Raw genomic sequence first — 19679 nt, 5'->3', positions numbered from 1 at the left:
TTCCAACTTTGTCCAAGACTTCAAGATGTTTTCCCTGATTTATTAATCTATCTTACCACCCCAAAATATAATGTCCTTTGTCCCAGGCACCTAAGATAGAGTTTGCTACACAGGTGGTGCTCAGTGTTTGTTAACGAAAAAAATAGCTAAATGCTAAGCACTACTAATTGGCTATATAAACTCATAACATTTCTTTGTAATATCAAGTCATTTGGTGGTTGAACTGAAATGGTATCCCAGTCGTATTTTTGATGTCCTATCTTTTTAGTAATGCATTTGTTCAGGAGTGATTAATGTGTGAGTGGCTATATCACAGCTAATTCAACACCAAAGTTTTTCTTGTTGTAAGGTAAATGGAATGAGCATAACAAATCATAAGAAAGAAGAACAAAATGTTTTTCATCCACTGATAAAAGGAACAAATGTAAAGATAAGAAATAGCAAAATTAAATCATTACTATGATTTTTCTCTTCAAAAAACCAAAAAAAAAGGTTTTTTCCCCCTTTACATAATTTTCAAAAATTTTCACCAATAGTCTTGCAATAAGGTAATTCATCCTGAAGAAAATAGTGAATAACTGCTATAAACTGGATGTCAGTTTTAAAAATATTTGAAATGTGGTTTCACTCATATGTGGAAAATAGAAACAGTGCAGAGGATCAAAGGGGAAGGGAGGGAAAACTGAATGGGAAAATGGGACGAAATCAGAGAGGGAGACAAACCACGAGAGACTCTTGACTCTGGGAAACAAACTGAGGGATGTGGAAAGGGAGGTGGGTGGGGGTATGGGGTAACTGGGGGATGGGCCTGAAGGAGGGCACGTGAAACGATGAGCACTGGGTGTTGTACGCAACTAATGAATCATTGAACACTACACCAAAAACTAATGATGTTGGCTAATTGAATTTAAATTAAAAAATATTTGAAATGCCTCTAAGAAGGTGGCAGCTAGCACTTCTGATAAAACCACTATCTACCTATGTGATTATGCTGCATGTATAAGGTACTGGAATGTGTCGATGTCAAAACACAGATGTGCGCATACATGCTTTACACTCTAGGAGCCAAAACAACTCAGTTCCCAAACCTCTCACTTCTAACTTATACCTTCAACTTCCACATTGTTGTTCCCCATGGCTCCTAAGTAATGCCTGATTATTCAGATGAAAATGCTATTTGCTATTCTCCCCACCACCAAAAATTAAGAAACAAATGCAGTCTGACTCATTTTTAGTTTAGTATTCACCATATCACTAACAAAGTAAGGAAAAACCTTCACAAGATAACTAGTATAAATTATTATACTTACAAACTTTAATTTCGGTGAAGAGACTTGATTTCCCTTTAATGCTTTTGCTAAAATAATGTGTACAGGTGAGGTTATGCTGAGGACAACTTAAATTTCTGCAAATATTTCTATTCATGCTTTGGCATATATTAGTTTAAACCATATGAAACTGCATATTTATTGACTAAAAATAGTCAAATATTGGCAATTCCATATGGCTCAACCTAATAGTAGGCTTGGTTTTAGAAGGCACTTATCTGTTGAATAAGAAAATAAATAATTCTTACTGAATGAAGCTGAAGAGCAAATTTACACAAGGGGAATATAATTTTCTAACTTGTAATCTTGCCAAGGTTGCCATTCTCCTTTGCAAATGAGTATCATAGGACTTTTGCTACCCATGATTAGAATTTAAATGGTATGTCTTATGTGATTCCAGGTAGCAGAATTCAGCAAAGTTATTCATTTACATATTTCCAATGAAAATACGTATTTGGCTGCAGTCAGTCTGCCACGGTACAAAATAGTATACATCCTGAGGCTAGAATGCTTTGTAGTAGATTTTTCTCCTGTTTTTATTTCATAGCAGGGGACCTGGTAAAGCAGCTCCTGATATCTTTTTAAGTTTGCTTGTAAAGTGCAATCATAACCATTCTACTCCTGCGTTATTTGTCTCAAGGACTTTTGATGATGGCTCTAGTGTAGAAATAGTTTCCCTAGAGATCAGGAGCTTATTCTATTAGCTTCAAGATCCTTAATTGTATTTTCAAATATACTTCTGCAATAAAGATAATAGTACATTATCTTTCCCATGTGAGAATGATTTTCTGATATACCCTCAGGTTCTTCTCAGTAAAGATGGTGGATGGCACTTAATTATCCACAGTGTCACACAGCCCTTGTGACCAATGGCAAATACATATTTAGAAGATGGCTTATTGGACCCAAGGGTTCAGTTTAGGGAATGAAATGATTATGAGACTTGCCATCAGAAGATCTGAACTGGGCCTGGACCAGAGATTAATGTTGAACATTTACCACTATGTTACCACAAACAAGTTATTTAACCTCCATCTGCAAAATGAGAATAAAAAATACTTTGGCCTCAAGTGTCCTCAAGCCTTTGGTGAAGGTGAGACGGCAGAGTGTATGACATATGTTTTGTAACCAATGAAGTACCATACACAAAATTATTACGACCAACGTTGTCATAACAATAACAATGGTTAACTCACTAATCCGCTTCCTCTCCATGGAGTTTATGTTTTAAATGAAAGGCTCAGCCCCTACTTTGGTGATGTTAAAAATAAAAATGATAAGACATCATCAAATGGAGCATGACCTGCTATTCCATCATGGAATGTTTGCTCAGGACTTCACTCTTGATTTTAAAAGCCACAGATGAGTTTCAGTGGTCTCAAGTGCTTCTTATAAAGTCCAGCACATTTAATAGTTATTTTTCCCTCTTTCGGTACACAATAAATATTATTCCTACTTCATAATTTTGTAATCTCAACATGCTTTAGAATTGAGACCCAAATAACTGACAACAATTTATAATTCTCAGTTCAGAGAACTTTAACGTAGGTGTTTTCTATGACAAGTTGCAATTAATATAACAAGTGGAACTTGGTTTCCCCAGCTTTTCTGAAATTCTTCTATAATGTGCTACCATAATTAAATACTCATGCACTTATGTCTCTATAATATTTACATGGAAGAAAAGAATTAGTGTAAGCTAAAAATTCTATATAATATTAAATCTTATTCCATCCCTTGCAAATTTCCTTACATGATAGTGATTTTAGCACTGACCCAAAATGGAGTGTATGAAAATACTGTTTTTCACACAAAAAATACCACTTGTCTAAAAAATGAAGTCTGAAATTTACTGCGATCAAAACTGACAAAAATGTCCAAAGACTAAGACATTAGTTAATTTAGGGGTATAGGTGGCTGTTTTTTCTAACATTGAGATAGATAATGTCAATTCAATCCAGATAGGATTTTACCTAATTGATAATAAAAGAAACAATTTTAAAGAATTAGCATGAGCCAAAATAAAAGAAGAACACAAATTTTAAAAGTTTTGATGAACCAAAGAAATAATTCACCTGGCTTTTACTTGATATTTTTGATACAATTACCTGTAACATGGGGAATTGCTGTATCTCTGCCAAATGTAATATTTGATATAATTGTCTATACTTGGGTGAAATGAATCTCTTTGAAGTTATTTAAAACCCTGTTTTCTATTACCCTGGATGAAATTGGTAACTATTTTCAAAAAATATAATTTTATTATTGGTGTTAATAGCCAATTTTAAAAGCTTCAGAAAAGGATTACTGTATTAGGGTATTTGAGAATTTTATTTTAAAAAGTAATTATGTTATTATGATGGGTCTCAAGTCTGTCTAACATAGCCTTGTATATTTTCTTATGCAAGTGGAAAAATAAGTGAAAATTTCTTATATTCAGAGGGCTTTTGATGGGGCCTTAAAGCATGTGATTGAAAACAAACACCTATATGATGCTTGAAGCATTCTGGACTTTTATGTACACTTATACAACAGAAGTTCTGTTGTTGTTTATGAGAGTAACCCACTGTTATGGACTGTATATTTGTGTCCCACCCAAATTCATATGTTAAAACCCTAATCCTACTGTGATGGCATTTGGAGATAGGGCCTTTGGAGGATAGTTAGGCGTGGTTAGAGGATAGACAGGACTAGGGGTTTTTAGACAGGGGTGGACCTCTCATAATGGGATTAGTGCCTCTATAAGAAGAGACACTAAAAAGCTTCTTTCTCTGCCTTCTCCAGCATGTGAGGAAATCAGAAGAGTCCTCAGCAGGACCCAACCATCCTGGCACTTTGATCTTGAACTTCTTATCCCCAGAACTGAGAAATGTTTGCTGTTTAAGCCACCTGGTCTATGGTGTTTTTGTTATAGCAGCCCGAACTGACTAAGACACCCACATAGAATCAGTGAATTATGTCCCGAAGATGCTCTGGTGAGAAATCTTATCTTACCCTATTTGTCACTGATCTATTTAATATGGGGTAGCCTCTGGGACACCCACAGTCTAGAACACTCAGTCTATAACCATGCCTGGAAGCAAGTTATATGGAATAGCTAATGCCATAATGGATACAAATTATAATTAAAACATTTTTTTCTAAAACCCTCTTAATATAGTTTCTCTTAGGTCTCCTGAAATGTGATTCCTATTAAAATCAAACCAGATATGTGTTTTGAGGATTCATCTCTTAGTAAAACCTGTACTATCTTCCTTATGTGTTTAAAATATTCATTCACTATTTAACCATTTCATACAGTAAAATTTTAGAGTAACTTGTCTTAAGATCCTGGAGAATTTTCACAGTTGTGTGTCTAAATTTATAGTATTATCTTGAGAAGATCTATTGGTCAGTGGAAAAAATAAGATAAATAAAAAGATTACAAAACTAAGAATGCAAATTTTAGAAAAAAAGGAGGGTACAGAATTTTTTCATAACATAAAACATTAAAAGATTAAATCCCTCTAAGCGGAAAAACCAGGCAGCAGCTCAATCCCAGATCTGTGCAAGCTCATGCAGAGAGAAGCAGGGTCTGCTAAGAGGTGAGGCCTCTTGGGCTTGCAGTGCCCAGCAGATTTGCCAAGAAAACCCCAGACACAGAAGAAAATTTTTGTTCTTGTGCCTTTCTGGCGCTCAGAGGATACACTTTCTGGATTCAAATCATAGCTCCAAAAATTACTAGCTTGGAGCTCTAGGCAAATTATTTGACCTCTCTATACCACATTTCCCTCAACTATAAAATGAGACAAGTATTAGTACATATGAGTTTCTACTTGTAAACCCTTGGAGTAGTGCCTGCCATAAAACAAGTGTGTGATAAACATCAGCTATCATTATTATAATCTTCCAGGGCCCGGACTAACCCATGTCAGCACTTGAGACCTTCATCTATTTCTTCTATCTCTTTAAACTCCAGCAAGCTCAAGGTTTATTGTTTGCTTATTCTTTCATTCTGTTTAGTCACCCCCCCCACCCCCGTGCTGATCATACAAAACAGCACAGCAGGGCTCTGCCACTTCCATGCACCCTAGTCTCAATCCAGGCTAAGCCAGCTCAGTCACATTGCAACTAGGGATGAACTTAAGCCAATATTAACTGTTGAACTAGAGAACTTGGAAGCATATTATATAGACAAGGAGGCAGTACCATAAATGACCTACTTTGATCTTTATTATAGTCAGGTGAACTGGCTGGCACACACATTGGACAGTTTACTCATCTGTCTAAGCGCCATGTTTAATCAATGGCAAAGCTGTATCTGAAAGCCAAATCTAGTGAACACCCTAAAAGACAGCAAGCTGTACTTTCGTGCCTTCTACTACAACCCTGTACTACCTTACCTAGCTTAACAGAAGCATAAATTTCTTCTGTTTATTCATTTTAATAAATCTTGGTAGATTCTCTTCCATAAAACTGAGATAACCAGCCCTGAACTATTGGTGCTACCTCCTCAAGATTCCATTCTTGCTTGCTTTCTCTGGTCTTCATGATTTTTCAATAATACTGTATTAATTTGTCAAGGATTTACTGATACTTTCTAGCACAATATTGCTAAGGGGAAACTATAAACTGATCAACAGAAAGGAAGAACACAATCCTCTCAATTTTATCTTTATTACAAAGGTCTGTTTTTAAATGAATTACGAATTTTATGTGTGCATAATTCTAAAATATTTCAAAGTGCTCTGTGTATTCTAGCTAGAGTTGAAATTTGCTGTTTTGGAGGATGCCAGGTAAAACTCATTGTAATGAGGTACTTTCTCATGTTGTTGTTCAAGGTACTGACTGGTACCATGTTGGTCAATACAAGAATTATTTTTAGAGAAAGGAAGTCTGAAACCCTAAATAAGCATTTCCCTAAATTTCTATTCATAACAAATTAGTGATACCTGGATGCTTTTCCGTAAAGGAACAACTCCAAGGATAATTGTGAAAGGCTCATTCCTCATTTCCACACAAACTGACTCATGCAATCATGCTAAAGCCTCAACATTATTACATCAAAGAAAGATCTCAGAAACAGTTTTAAATACATGGTTGGGTTCATTTCTTCATTCTCCAGTATTTGCAGTTCTAAGAATCACCATAATGTCAGGTGATGAAAAGAGGAAGAAAAATATTCTGTGTATATAAAATTCTGTCACATAGGAAATCAAAATTATATCAAAGCTCTACATATAGTTTACAGGGGAAAAAAAGGTGTCTTCAAGAATTAATGATGGTTTCTCAGGGATTTTTATATAAGCCTGCCATGTTTCAAAAGCAGAATCAAAGTGAATCTAAATTCCATTTGAGTTGCAATCCAGAAGAGTGGTAAGGAGAGGAAATCATACGTAAATAACTTCTCCTCTGTATGAGGAAATGGAAGCAAAATTACTATGGTAACCATGCATATTTAGTTAGCAGTCTACTGACAACCCAAAGAAATTAAAAAGGAATAATCCCAGCCAGAGAAAGGGGAGAATCTCATATAAAGGAAAAACATTGATGACGATTTTAATCCTAGGACTCCTAAAGTAGGGCCATCTATACATCCCCATCCTTGTCAATAGTAGTAATGTGATTCTCCTCTTTCAGCCACCTCTTCAACCATCCATAACCTAGTTATAGCTCAAATTTTATTTACTCAACTCAAACCTACCCAGAGATTCAGTCAGCCAAAGCCAATCATGTTTCCTGACAGAAAAACAGAAGTCTCTTTAGTTAGAAGTATTGCAGCCAGAATGACTGATACTCTTTCCTTAAATAGCTGATGATCAGTTCTTCTCCAGAGTTCAGGAAGGCTGGAAATAATCTGAACAATAAGTTAGGAGAAGGGACATCAAAATCACCAGGACTACTTGTTTAAAATATACCTACAGCTTCCCAAACCCTTCCCAAATCTACCCAATTATAAAGCCTGAACCCAGAAATAGCTCTTTCAAATGCCCCCAGTGATGATGTCCAAGTAAAGCTGAGCTTGGGAGGAACCAGTGCTGCAAGCATGGTCTTCAGTGGTGTCTCTAAGTGGCGGTTCTTATTAGCAGGTCTCAAAAGTGTCTTGGGGCAAATGTTTCCAGCAGAGGCAGCTACTCTCAGCTCTGGTTGGAATTGACTCCCTGTTGCACTCCTGGAGAGATATATCTATGTAGCTGTTCCCACCACAGCTTTTCTCTTGGCCTCAAAGTAAAGGAGGGCCCCTGGAGTCTGTTGCTTCATACCCTACAACTCCTATTAGGAAGCTCAGGATCACTTTCTCAAAGCAAGGCGAGGCATGTTGTCTGCTAAGCCCTCTCTTGGCATTTCTGATACACAATTTTTCTAAAATGAAAATCCTTGCAGGCTTTTGCTCAAAGCCTTCTGTTTACAGTTTGGGTAACAACATACTGGGTCAAATTATTATACCTCCATTATCCTCTATTATCTCTCTTTTGCCAGGCCCTAAGACTTGATCATGTCATAGCTCAGAGTGAACTCTTCTGCCTCTGGGTGCAAGCACAGGATGCTAGACTGCTGGACTAATCTCTTTCTTGGAAGTAGTTGAATCTAGTTGTCTAGGGGACTGGATATGTGCCCTAAAGTATCCTTCTGGTGAATCCACATGATCAACATTTGTTGATCTCTTTCAGGAAATGTGAGGTAGAGGGCAGAGAAGGGGCCAATCCAGACAGTGGAGGGAAAAGAGTGGGGGTGGCTGGAGCAACAAATAAAGTAGAAAAAATAAGCAGAGATCATGCTGCTAAAATTCAAGAGACCAGAAGGAAAAGCCAAATGGTTTCTAATAATGACATGGACAAAGGGCTGTATTAAAGTGTAGATAACAGAAGAAGCTGAACTTGAGTGCTATAATATTGAAGGATATTATCAAAGGATTTTAATAGACCAGTGAGGAATTTACCTAAGGTACCCTTCAGGTCTAAAATGATGGACTTTTCATCTGAAGTATAATATTCTAGAATGTTCTAAACATTTTAACATGTTCCCAAAATTCTCCAGACAAGTAACAATGTAATAAACCTTAGACTCCATAGATTTGATATTAGTCACAGAAGGCTATTTTCTATAAATATTCTATACCTATAACACAAACATTATTGCTTAATTAGTGTGTTAAAATTGAGACATGTTTATTTTATAATGCCTTGTTTCATGGGTGGGCCTTAAAAATACTTTGTTCTTATTTCTCTTATTCTCTGACTTAAATTTATATTTAAAGTGTATTGCGAAGGACTGGAAGCAAATGATCATCAATGCTTAGTCAAAAATACATATTTCAAGTCATAGCGAATATTAGACACTGTTGTCCAAAATAAAAATTTACCTAGAAGCACAATAAGACTGGGCTGCCTGGGTGGCTCAGTTAGTTAAGCGTCTGACTCTTGATTTTGGCTCAGGTCATGATTTCAGGGTCCTGAGACTAAGCCCTGTATCAGGCTCCTTGCTGGGCATGGGGCCTGCTTAAGATTCTCTCTCTCTCCCTCTGCCCCTCCCCACCTTTCTCTCTCTAAAAAAACAAAAAACAAAAAACAACAAAAAAACAAAAACACAATAAGACTTATAAACCAATAAAAAGGAAATAGACAAAAGATGTGCACAAAGAAAGAAGAGTGATGCTGTGAAAAAGCTGTTTCACCTCTGTGATATTCTTCCCAAAAACCCAGAAGCCCAGTTAAATCATGAGAAAACATCAGAGAATGCAAAATGATTAATATGCCACAAAACACTTGACCAGTACTCTTAAAAGTGATGGAGAAAAATAAGGGAAGACTAGGAAATTTTCATAAATCAGAGGAGACTAAGAAGACACAATGATGAAAACACAATTAGATATCCCAATTTGGATCCCAGAAAACAAAAAAGACCTTAATGATAACATGAATGAAATCATGTATCAGTGTATCAAAGTAATGTATCAATGTTAATTTCTTAGTTTTGACAGATGCATGGTAGCTTTGTAAGGTATTAACATGAGTGGAGCTGGGTAAAGTCGACGTGGGGATTCTCTATACTCTTCTTACGTTTATGTAAATCTAAAATGATTCCAAAATAATTCTTAAAAAATGCATATGAGACTATGCTTCTTTTTATGGTAGATTCTATAATTACTGTTAATACACTCAATGATAAGAGCTAGACCAAGTGGAGAAACATGTCAAAACATTTACTTAAAGTCATCAGAGAGTTATCAAGAGGGTAGATTATCACCTTCTCAATATCAAGGAGAAGAAAGATGTCTAAAGAGGTAATTGGCATATCGTGATAGCTTCTGTTTGGTGGGCCTTTCCCTGTCCAGAAGGCATGGCTGAGAGACTAAGCAGTGCTTTGACGGCCTTAGTGTATTAGGAAGACAGGACTTGTATGGGTGGGACTTTGGTAAATCCCACATACTTTGGTTTAGACTCCAAAAACAGGAAGCCTAAAGTAAACTGGAATTAAAGCAGCTGTTACTGGGTTACAGCACAGCTTTGAGTCATCTAAGTCCCAGAAATTTTACTCCCTAAAATTGTATTTTTTAAAAAATTTTTTATTTACGTTCAATTCAAATAACATATAATGTATTATTAGTTTCAGGGGTATTTTCATAGAATTTAGGGTTCTAATTGTAGGGTTGCAGCTTTCAGGGGTAGAAGTTAGTGATTCATCAGTTGCATATAACACCTAGTGTTCATTACATCAAGTCCATCCTTAATGCCCCTCACCCAGTTACACCATCCTGCACCCACGTCCCCTTCAGCAACCCTCAGTTTGTTTCCTGTAGTTAAAAGTCTCTTATGCTTTGTCTCCCTCTTTGATTTCATCTTATTTTATTTTTCCTTCCCTTCCCCTATGTTCATCTGTTTTATTTCTTAAATTCCACATATGAGTAAAATCATCTGATATTTATTAAGATCATCCAAACTGCCATTGCCTGGCCAAAGCATCAGAAAATCCTCACAATATCTTAGGCCTCAAATTATTTCCACATACATATTTTAAAATATAATTTCTGTTATGCAAAAATAATCAGAAACATGAAGATATAAGACATCATAAAAAAGAATCAGCAGATCAGATAACATGTAGCCACAGAGGCCACATATTAGAATTATCAAACAAAAACTCTTAATAATTGTTACTTTATGCTAAATAAGATAAAGACAAAATACTAAAAATGTAAACATAACCTTGTTAAACATATATATAAATACATAACATTTCAATATAAAACTAGATGCTAAACTATTTGAAAATGAAACAAAGATAAATTCTATGGGATGCCTGTGTGGCTCAGTTGTTAAGCATCTGCCTTCGGCTCAGGGATCATGACCTGGGTCCTGAGATCGAGCCCCAAATTGGGTTCCTTGCTCAGCGGGAAGCCTGCTTCTCCCTCTCCCGCTCCCCCTACTTGTGTTCCCTCTCTCACTGCCTCTTTTTCTATCAAATAAATAAATAATTAAAAATCTAAAAAAAAAAAAAGAAAGAAACGGATAAATTCTAAAACTGAAAATTGTAATAAATGAAATTAAGAATCCTATGAACAGTTTTAATAGCAGATTTTACATAGCTAAAGAGAGACTTAGTGAACTGGATGTAAGCCAGAAGAAAATATCTAAAATGAAGAACGAAGGCCAAAAGGATGAGTGTATACAAAAGAGAGTGTAAGATATACAGTGAGAAGTTCCAATTTACTAACTGTATTTATAGAGGAGACAGAATGGAAAGGAACAGTATTTGGACAGTTAATGGTTGAATTATTTCCTGAACTGATGAAAGATGTAACTTTGCAAATATACTAACCAAATAAATCTTAATACAGATATTAAAAAGGTATCATCTATAGCAGTGCTGCTCAAAACTTTGTGAAATGATGGAAATGTTCTATTCTGCATAATTCAATGTGGTAACTGCTAGTCACATCAGGCTGTTGAGCACCTGATATGTGGCTGTGTAACTGAGGACTGGAATTTTCATTCTATTTGAGTTAATGCAATCTAAATTTAATAACCCCATATGGCAAGTGACTATTGTATTGGGGAGTGCAGTTCCAGAGCATCAGAATAAAACTACTGAAAAACAAAAACAAAGATAAAAGTCTTTAAAGAAATCAAAGAAAACAGATAGAAAATAGAGAATTATTCAATAGCTAACTTTTCTATATTAACAGTGGAAACCAGAAGACAAACAAATGTGCCAAAAGAAAAAAAGCTGCAACCCTACAATTCTATACCTAATAAAAATATCCATCAACATTGGAAGTAAATTCTGTTATATGCCTAGTTTAACCCATATTCCATTTTGGAAATAAATTTGCATACTGGCCTTGAAATTGTGAGAAACCAAGAGTTGTTTCTGGTTTACCTGTATTCTGAGAAGTGACCTTCTCAGTGTGGCTCCTTTGGCTTACCTGGGGGAGTTTGTCACTCTCTGTAAACATTTCTGTTGTAGGATTTATATAATTTTTTTTTTTTTGCATTTACTGGTTTTATGTTTGTTTTTCTTACTTGAATATGACTTCACTTCTCTGGGAAGTTTTGAACATAAGCACTAATAATTATATTTCAGGTGGTATCCAAAAAGCATCATTTTATAATGAAAAGTTAGTAACAGTAAGATTTATTTCACAGTCACTGGTCTGAGAAATATTGGAGCCAAACATCCAAAAATTTTAGAATATTTCCACATGTTATATTGTAGATGATAGCCAAAATTGTATTACTTTAGGACATAAAGATGTCCTAGGATAATTTATATATTAAACTAATTCATGTATTAAAGAAATTCAATCACAGATCAAGTGACCAGCCCAAGATACCACAAAAACTAGAGGCAAGACCAGAACCCAGTCTTCTAAGCTCATATATGTTCTTCTATATTGTGACACCTCAGAATTAGGACTCTTTCTACTTGTCCTGGATCCAGCATCTCTGTCTCCTCTAAACTCTTGAGTTTATCAATTACCAACTCTAAAAAAAAGAAAAAAAATCAACTTCCAGTCTTCACTAGAGTATGAAAGAAACATCAGTCTGGGAGGTCAGGGGAACTGGATACCTGGATTCTTATCTCAGTTTTGTTACCAGTGAGCTGGAAGTCTTGGAGAATATATGTCACCTACCTTCCCTGGATCCGTTTATTCCAAGAAATAACATGTTTCACAGAGTAAGCTATATATATTGAGACAGGTATTTTAGGAGAGGTCTGAATTTAATTCTTACTCTTAAATACTACCACTGTATTTCAAATATTCTGAATTACTTTCTTTTCCTAACATCCACTTTCCTACGAGAAAGGAATAGACTTAAATGTCATAAAGAAATTTGAGTAACTTGTTCCTAATAGCCACCATCGACAAGTGGTTTTCAGTGTGTCTAGGAGTGCAAACAATAGAACCAGCTAAGCAAACAAACGACATACCTCTTCCATGTTGGCAGGCTGACATGGTCTAAAAGATGGAGAACCACCATCAATGTAGGGAGAGCAAACTTCGGGGATATGCATGTAAACCTGTAGGTTACACATCTATGTAGGTACATTTTACACTGTTCAACCAGTTTTTGAATTGGACCATTTTTTCAAGGTAAAAAAATAGCTTTATAAATATTAGATAATTATTAGTTCTGGTAAGCACTAGATCCAGGGGAAAAATAATTAAGATTCAACTCATATATATTATCTCTGCATTTTCCTCCTTACTCCCATATCCTCAGGCCAATCTGGCCAGGATTTCGATGCCTCTGGGCACAAAGCAGGTTGAACAGCTGTTTGACTCACTGCATTTGACTCCTTGTCATTTGGCAGATTGAAATCTCTGCTGAGAGCACCATTTGGAATTTTTCTTTCCCAAAACTGATATTTTTTGAACAGGGGATTTGAAATACTGTGAGGCACTAGTACACGTTCACAGAATAATAGTGCCAAAGAGAGTGTGATCGATTGATGTCAAAAGTCTAACTTTCCCAAAAAGTGTTTAAAAAGATAATCCTCGACTGGCTGAGGTGGGCCTGATAGAATATGAATATGGGTTTACTGAAAATGTGAATATAAAAAATGATACTAGCTTCAGGTGTGTGGATGTGTGAGGAGAGACTATCAGATTTGAGTATAAATTGAGATGTATACAAGCAGGTAGGACAAAAGTAGCCAAGCCAAACCCACTGAAGGGAGATAGATTAGGGAAAGACTAGAGAATCCAAGAGAATCACTAAGTCACGGTTTGGGATTTGAGAGGAGGACTGACTCCTACTACTACTAACAATAATGGTTATTATTATTATTATTTATTTAATATAAAAATAGTTAATGCTTACAGAACATTTAGTATAGGTCTGTCAACACTGTTGTCTTGCTTCAAATATAATAATTTATTTAATTTTCTTAATGATCATATGAAATAAGATCTATTATTATTTTTCCCAATTTATGGAGATGAAACTGAAGCACAGAGAATTTCAGTCACTGGCTCAAGATCACACAGATGGTAACAGGTGAAGCCATGGTTTGAATAAATGTAAAATCTTAACTGAAGGGTAAGAGATGCTACAGAGAAGCTGAATACTTTTGAATTAAGCATATAAGAAGCCTGACCACAAACAAACCAAAAATCCACGCTAGCCCTACGTGGCAAGAACTGAAAAACATGCAAAACCCAACAGAATTCCCTTTTATTTAGGTCCTTCATATCGACTATATTTCTCCCTAAATTTCATCTCTTTTGTCCCCATCTTGAGACCAGAATACACACAGATCTAAGGCTTCTGTGAAGGTCTCAATCTTTCTCCAATTATTAGCAATCTCATTGTCAAAAAAGTCTCTTTATATGTGAAATTAATCATTGACTTTCTGACTTAAACCCGCTTCCGCTTTTCTGATCTTTATTGGGAGACACATACTGGATGAAGGTAGTTAAAATTCTAATCACCTTTGGTTTTTCCTTTTTATTTAATATTTATTTAATAACTTTATTTAATAATTATATATATAAAATAAAATAATAAATTAAATTTAATAAATAAAAATAAATAAAATCTATTCAATAATATTTATTTGATATTTATTTAATAACTCATTTAAATGTACTTCTGCTAAATCCTATTTTAAAATCTCCCTGACATTAATTACTGATATATTCCCATCTTTCTGACAGGCCTACTTAAATGTACTTATAGTGAGTTTTCCCCTCTTACCTCTCCGTTTTCCAAGGGGTGTATCTTGGAATAAAAGGAAGTGCAGATGACCTCATCGTCTTTGGCATAGGATGGTGGTCCAGTGCGGGGGTAAATACTGTAGAGACTTAGACACTCGGTGTCTGTCACGGCATGATACTGCCAGGGCTTGTAGTCAACATTATCAAGCGAGCGTTCCAAAATCCAGTTTCCAGGCCGAGGGGAGTTTGCTGCTTTCACAATCACATATGCAATCTGGAACACCTGGGGAACAGTGATGACAACAACAGGCAACTTTGAATTCCGAAGTATTCGTACCATTTTTTAGCAAATACAAAGCTTAATGCTACAGATTTTATTTCAGATTTTATTCCATAACCCTATTATGTTCTCTGAAATGATTTTACTGTTACATGTTCATGTTTAATACCTTTTGCCAACATGAGATGTTTCATCTTGACAGCCATGGCTTTCAAGGCAATGGGCTAAGATTAGATTTTAGGTCTCTAACAAATCATTGACATCATTTCATCTGATTTTTAAAATCCCATTATATGGGGCGCCTGGGTGGCTCAGTTGGTTAAGCAACTGCCTTCGGCTCAGGTCATGATCCTGGAGTCCTGGGATCGAGTCCCGCATCGGACTCCCTGCTCAGCGGGGAGTCTGCTTCTCCCTCTGATCCTCCCCCTCTCATGCTCTCTGTCTCCCATTCTCTCTCTCAGATAAATAAATAAAAAATCTTAAAAAAAAAAAATCCCATTATAATCATGATCACCTAAAGCATTCATTACACAACAAAAATTACTCACCTTACTGTGTTAGAAAGTATAAAGTATGAGTTAGAAATTCCATGTGTGGATAAGTGCTTGAAAGTTTAGAAAATATACTCACTTATATCACCTAATCCTCAGAAAAGTACGATGCAGGAGGAATTAGATGCTGTTATGAAGAGCAAAAACAACATAGAGCTTTAGAGACTCACTCCCGTGTTCAAATTGTGGTCTCAGCATTTATGTGACCTTGGACAGATGATTTTACTTTTCCAACATTAGCTTCCTTTTCTACAAATTAGGGGAGGTAATAGGTACAGTATTGAGTGACAACTTGAGTCAAATGATAGAATGTCTGCAAAGTACCTGGCAAAGGACTTGTAAATACTCAATAAGTGTCAATTATTCTACAACCCCCAAATGGAAAATAATGGAGAAGAAATTCTAGGACCTGCAGACAACTGATTGAAACCGGAACATATTAAGTGAAGGGTGAATATACTTTTTGTACAAGAAGTAAACATGTATCGGAGCACTGGGTGTTATACGCAAACAATGAATCATGGAACACTACATCAAAAACTAATGATGTAATATATGGTGATTAACATAACATAATAAAAAAAAGTTAAAAAAAGTAAACATGTATTTTTTAAAAAAGGAAAATAAAGAGAAAGACATGAAGTTATTGTATGTCAGCAGACATGACAAGTAAGCAGAATGTAGCAAAATCCTTTATTTTGAAATCTACATAAAATATGAAGGCATAAAAAGTAAACATTCTAGATGTTTTGTGATAGCACATAACCAATGTAGTCCAAAAGAATAATGCACAAACATCATTGAGTGACATTTATATGCAATGCCCTGGGTAGAAAGATAGATATAAAAATTACAGTCCTACCATCCATGGGTTGATAATATATTGCAGTAAAGAGACACATAAAAAGTATACTAATAATAAAACAACATGATATGTTTTTGTTTATTAAATGCTATGAAATATGGAGAGCCTGAAAAAAACACTAAGCTCTGAGTCATTAGAATCACTGGAATGGTACAAGTGGGAGGATGGACCCACTAAAATGTGACTAAAGGACCCACTGGACAACAGAGGGAATTGTGAAAGGAATGTTCTAGAAATAAACTTCATCAGCTTCATAGTTTTGACATGAGACCTTCATGAATGCATGTACAGTGTCCATGGTCAACTCCAAGGGACCAAACTTAAAAATATGAAAACTTGGTACAGAAGGGGCAAAACAAATAGTTCTGAGGCTGGGCTTTTGTGGTCTTTACAAGAACATGGACACAGGTGTGCTGTGAGGGGAAACATGAGCCATCAAATGATTGAAACTAGGGCTGGTATTGGTCTTTTAGGCACAGTTGTGGAAAAACTATTTATTAAAATTCTGAAATAAATTTCTGTACTTGTTGGTAGATCACTGCTGCCCAAGCCTCCCAAATGCCTCCTCTCCCCTGAGACCATCTTGTTAACCTCAGCATAACAAAGAACAGCCAAGACATCTGCTCTGATTGGTCTGGGCTTTGACGGTTCTGTCTTATTGCCTATCAATCCAGGTGGGAAATATTATAATTTATATTTACAAAGGTGTACAGGAAAGTATAAGTGCAAACTGACACACATATGTATGTATGTATGTATCTATGTATGTGCTTTGATATTTTGAGGAAGAATATGCATGTATGTGTTAAAGCTATTACTACCTCAGAGGTTTGAGAATAAGGAGTTGAGGAGGAGGAGAGATTTGACTTTCCATCCAATATCCTGCTATATTAATGTATTAACATAAATCTCTTAGTTTTTAATAAAGTTATTTTTTAAAATAAAGAATAATTAAAGCCAAATTCTCTCTCAGAGAAAGAATAAGAGTAGGAGTAAGATGGAACATACTCTATTAATCCTTATCCAAAGTATTTGTTGTTTCTGCATTTTTTTGGTGTTATTCAGAAGGAATTATTTCTCTTAGACAGTCCATATTCAACAACTGATGCACATGGAATTTTTTTAATAAATAAATTCACCGAGGAACATACCAATTGGTTAATCTGATACAACACGGAGATAGTTCTTTCAACTATAAACATAAAGCTCTGATCTCAGTTTCTGGCAATCCTAAAGTATTCGTGGCAAGGTTTGTAAAATGATAAAAAAATATATATAAGTAACTAAATTGTGAGCTCCTAAAGGGCAGAGACTATAGTTTTTATATCTTTAAAGATGTTACAATCCTTACTACAACTCTTTTGAAATAGTGGGCATTCAATATTAATTACATTTAGTTGCATAAGCAGAATCACTGCAACATACTACCAGGTTACTTCTATTAGCTTAATACTTTTTTTCCTGTTATATCTTGATTCCCAGTCAACACTAGGATATTTTTTCACTTGTGGGAACCAAGACATACATTGTTTGGGTGTTCATCATATTATATGTCTTTTTGAGCCGAGAAAATTACTTAAACTCTTTTACCCTTTGTTTCACAATGTTTGTTTTTCAATGTCAAAACCATGGAAGACATAATAAGATGATGAAAACGAAACACTGCATGTTCCTTGGAAAAAGAATCTGCATAAATTTTTTAAATTAACGTGTTTCCATTCAGAAAAAAAATTGCACACAGCTATTTTTTAAGATAGAAAACAAAAAGAAAAATAAGAAAGCATAATTAGGGATCATAGGTACCCAATAATAAAAATAAAGACACACTGAGGTTACAAATAAAGAACTTTGTTCAAAAAGCCGATCAGCAAGCAAATAGAGGAAGAGGCCAAATTCTCTTTGAGCTACAGTGTGGATTTATGACTTCGAAACTTCTGTGTTGGCTCTGGAATAATAGATGAAATCCATGAAACAAAGTTATACTAGAAACCCCACAGATCCTTTCTATAATTCAACATAACAGCCAGCACTAAGTGACATGGAAAAGCAGGCATTGCCTTAGAGAATATTAGAGAAGCCCCACTTCAAAACAATATCCCTCTTTCATTTATTTTCTGTGGATTCTTTCACATTTCATGCAAAATTGATTAAATTAGTTGGCATGCAGTATTTTGAATAAACTTTCAAAAATGTGGTGGACAGCATTATTGCAAAACACAATGAATAGAAGCAGTCTTCAAAGGCATCAGGGAATGCCGTGTAGACCTTGAACAGTGATGTTCTAAGTACAACAAAATTATAATGACCCTCTTAGAATAATTCCTAATGTACCTATGCCACTTGTTTAATTATGTCTTGCATTCCCAGGATAAAGGCTCGTCAAAAATCAGTAATTATAAAGCCTTTTTTTCCAGATGAACAAAACCCTAATCTGTGCTGTGCAACAAGGAGAGCAAACGCCTCATTACAAGAAATACAAAAATGCTATGACAGCAAGGCTTCGACGAACCTTAGATCGCAGCACACAATACCCCAATGTTTTCTTTTCCCCCATCAGTGGGCATTTTTTATGAACTTCATGCCTTAAAAAAAATCCAAATAACTTTTGAAAATAATATCGAATGTTTGACATTTTACTGTAACAAAGATAATCGCTTTTTATTTCATATTCCATTCGTATGTCACCTAGCAAAATATCATGTAATTACTTCACAGATGCATTAAATTAGATGTTCCTTTTATCATGTGCAGAGCATTAAGAACTTGATCTCATATAGGGTGGAATTGGTAGACAGAATCTTTCTGAAGAATCCTTCCAGCCCAAACTAACAAGTAACATGTGAGCAACATATGTAGTGATGCTTTTTGCTATCACAGCTGAGATAGGATGATATTGGAATAACACTGGGGTGAAAGAGGAGACCTCACAGACTAAAGGGAGCAACCTAGTAACTCTGGCTATTCTGGAAGGTGCCCTGTGCTGAATATCTCAGCTCACCTATAACCCACGTGGATAAGTCTGACATCTACAAACAATTTCTTTTTTTTTTTTTTAAAGATTTTATTTATTTATTTGAGAGAGAGAGAATGAGAGAGAACACATGAGAGGGGGGAGGGTCAGAGGGAGAAGCAGACTCCCTGCCAAGCAGGGAGCCCGATATGGGACTCGATCCAGGGACTCCAGGATCATGACCTGAGCCGAAGGCAGTCGCTTAACCAACTGAGCCTCCCAGGCACCCTACAAACAATTTCTAACATGAATTGTTAGGTCTGGATTTTTTTTAATACATTCTGCAATGACTCTCAGGAATCCACTGTATCCCAGTTGCTTTGTGTTCAGAAGAATCACAGATCTAGGAAAATGCTACCAAAGAGTACTACATTTTGTGAATCTTATTGAGACTTTTGAGTAGCACTGGTATGCAGTTAAGAGAGCTAGGTCAAAGTATGGCTCCTTGAACACAGGCAGCAACCTCTCCGACCTCAGCCGCAGCAACTTCTTCCTAGAAACATC

The 19679-nt window shown here is 35.6% G+C and overlaps 1 protein-coding gene across 1 annotated transcript in view; it reads right to left on the bottom strand.

The window, feature by feature from the left end:
* LAMA2 (laminin subunit alpha 2) overlaps nucleotides 1–19679 on the bottom strand; it is a 576425-nt gene that overhangs the window by 392863 nt on the left and 163883 nt on the right. Inside the window, exon 4 of the mRNA XM_081828983.1 lies at nucleotides 14510–14752. Coding sequence (XP_081685109.1) covers nucleotides 14510–14752 — 243 coding nt within the window. The remainder of the gene's footprint in view (nucleotides 1–14509; nucleotides 14753–19679) is intronic.

This window comes from Leptonychotes weddellii, chromosome 8 (genome assembly GCF_054177405.1).
Source record: "Leptonychotes weddellii isolate Sample4059 chromosome 8, ASM5417740v2, whole genome shotgun sequence".
NCBI classification, from domain to species: domain Eukaryota; kingdom Metazoa; phylum Chordata; class Mammalia; order Carnivora; family Phocidae; genus Leptonychotes; species Leptonychotes weddellii.
Note: the sequence above shows the minus strand (reverse complement) of the source record. Positions and strands in the feature narration are given on the sequence as shown.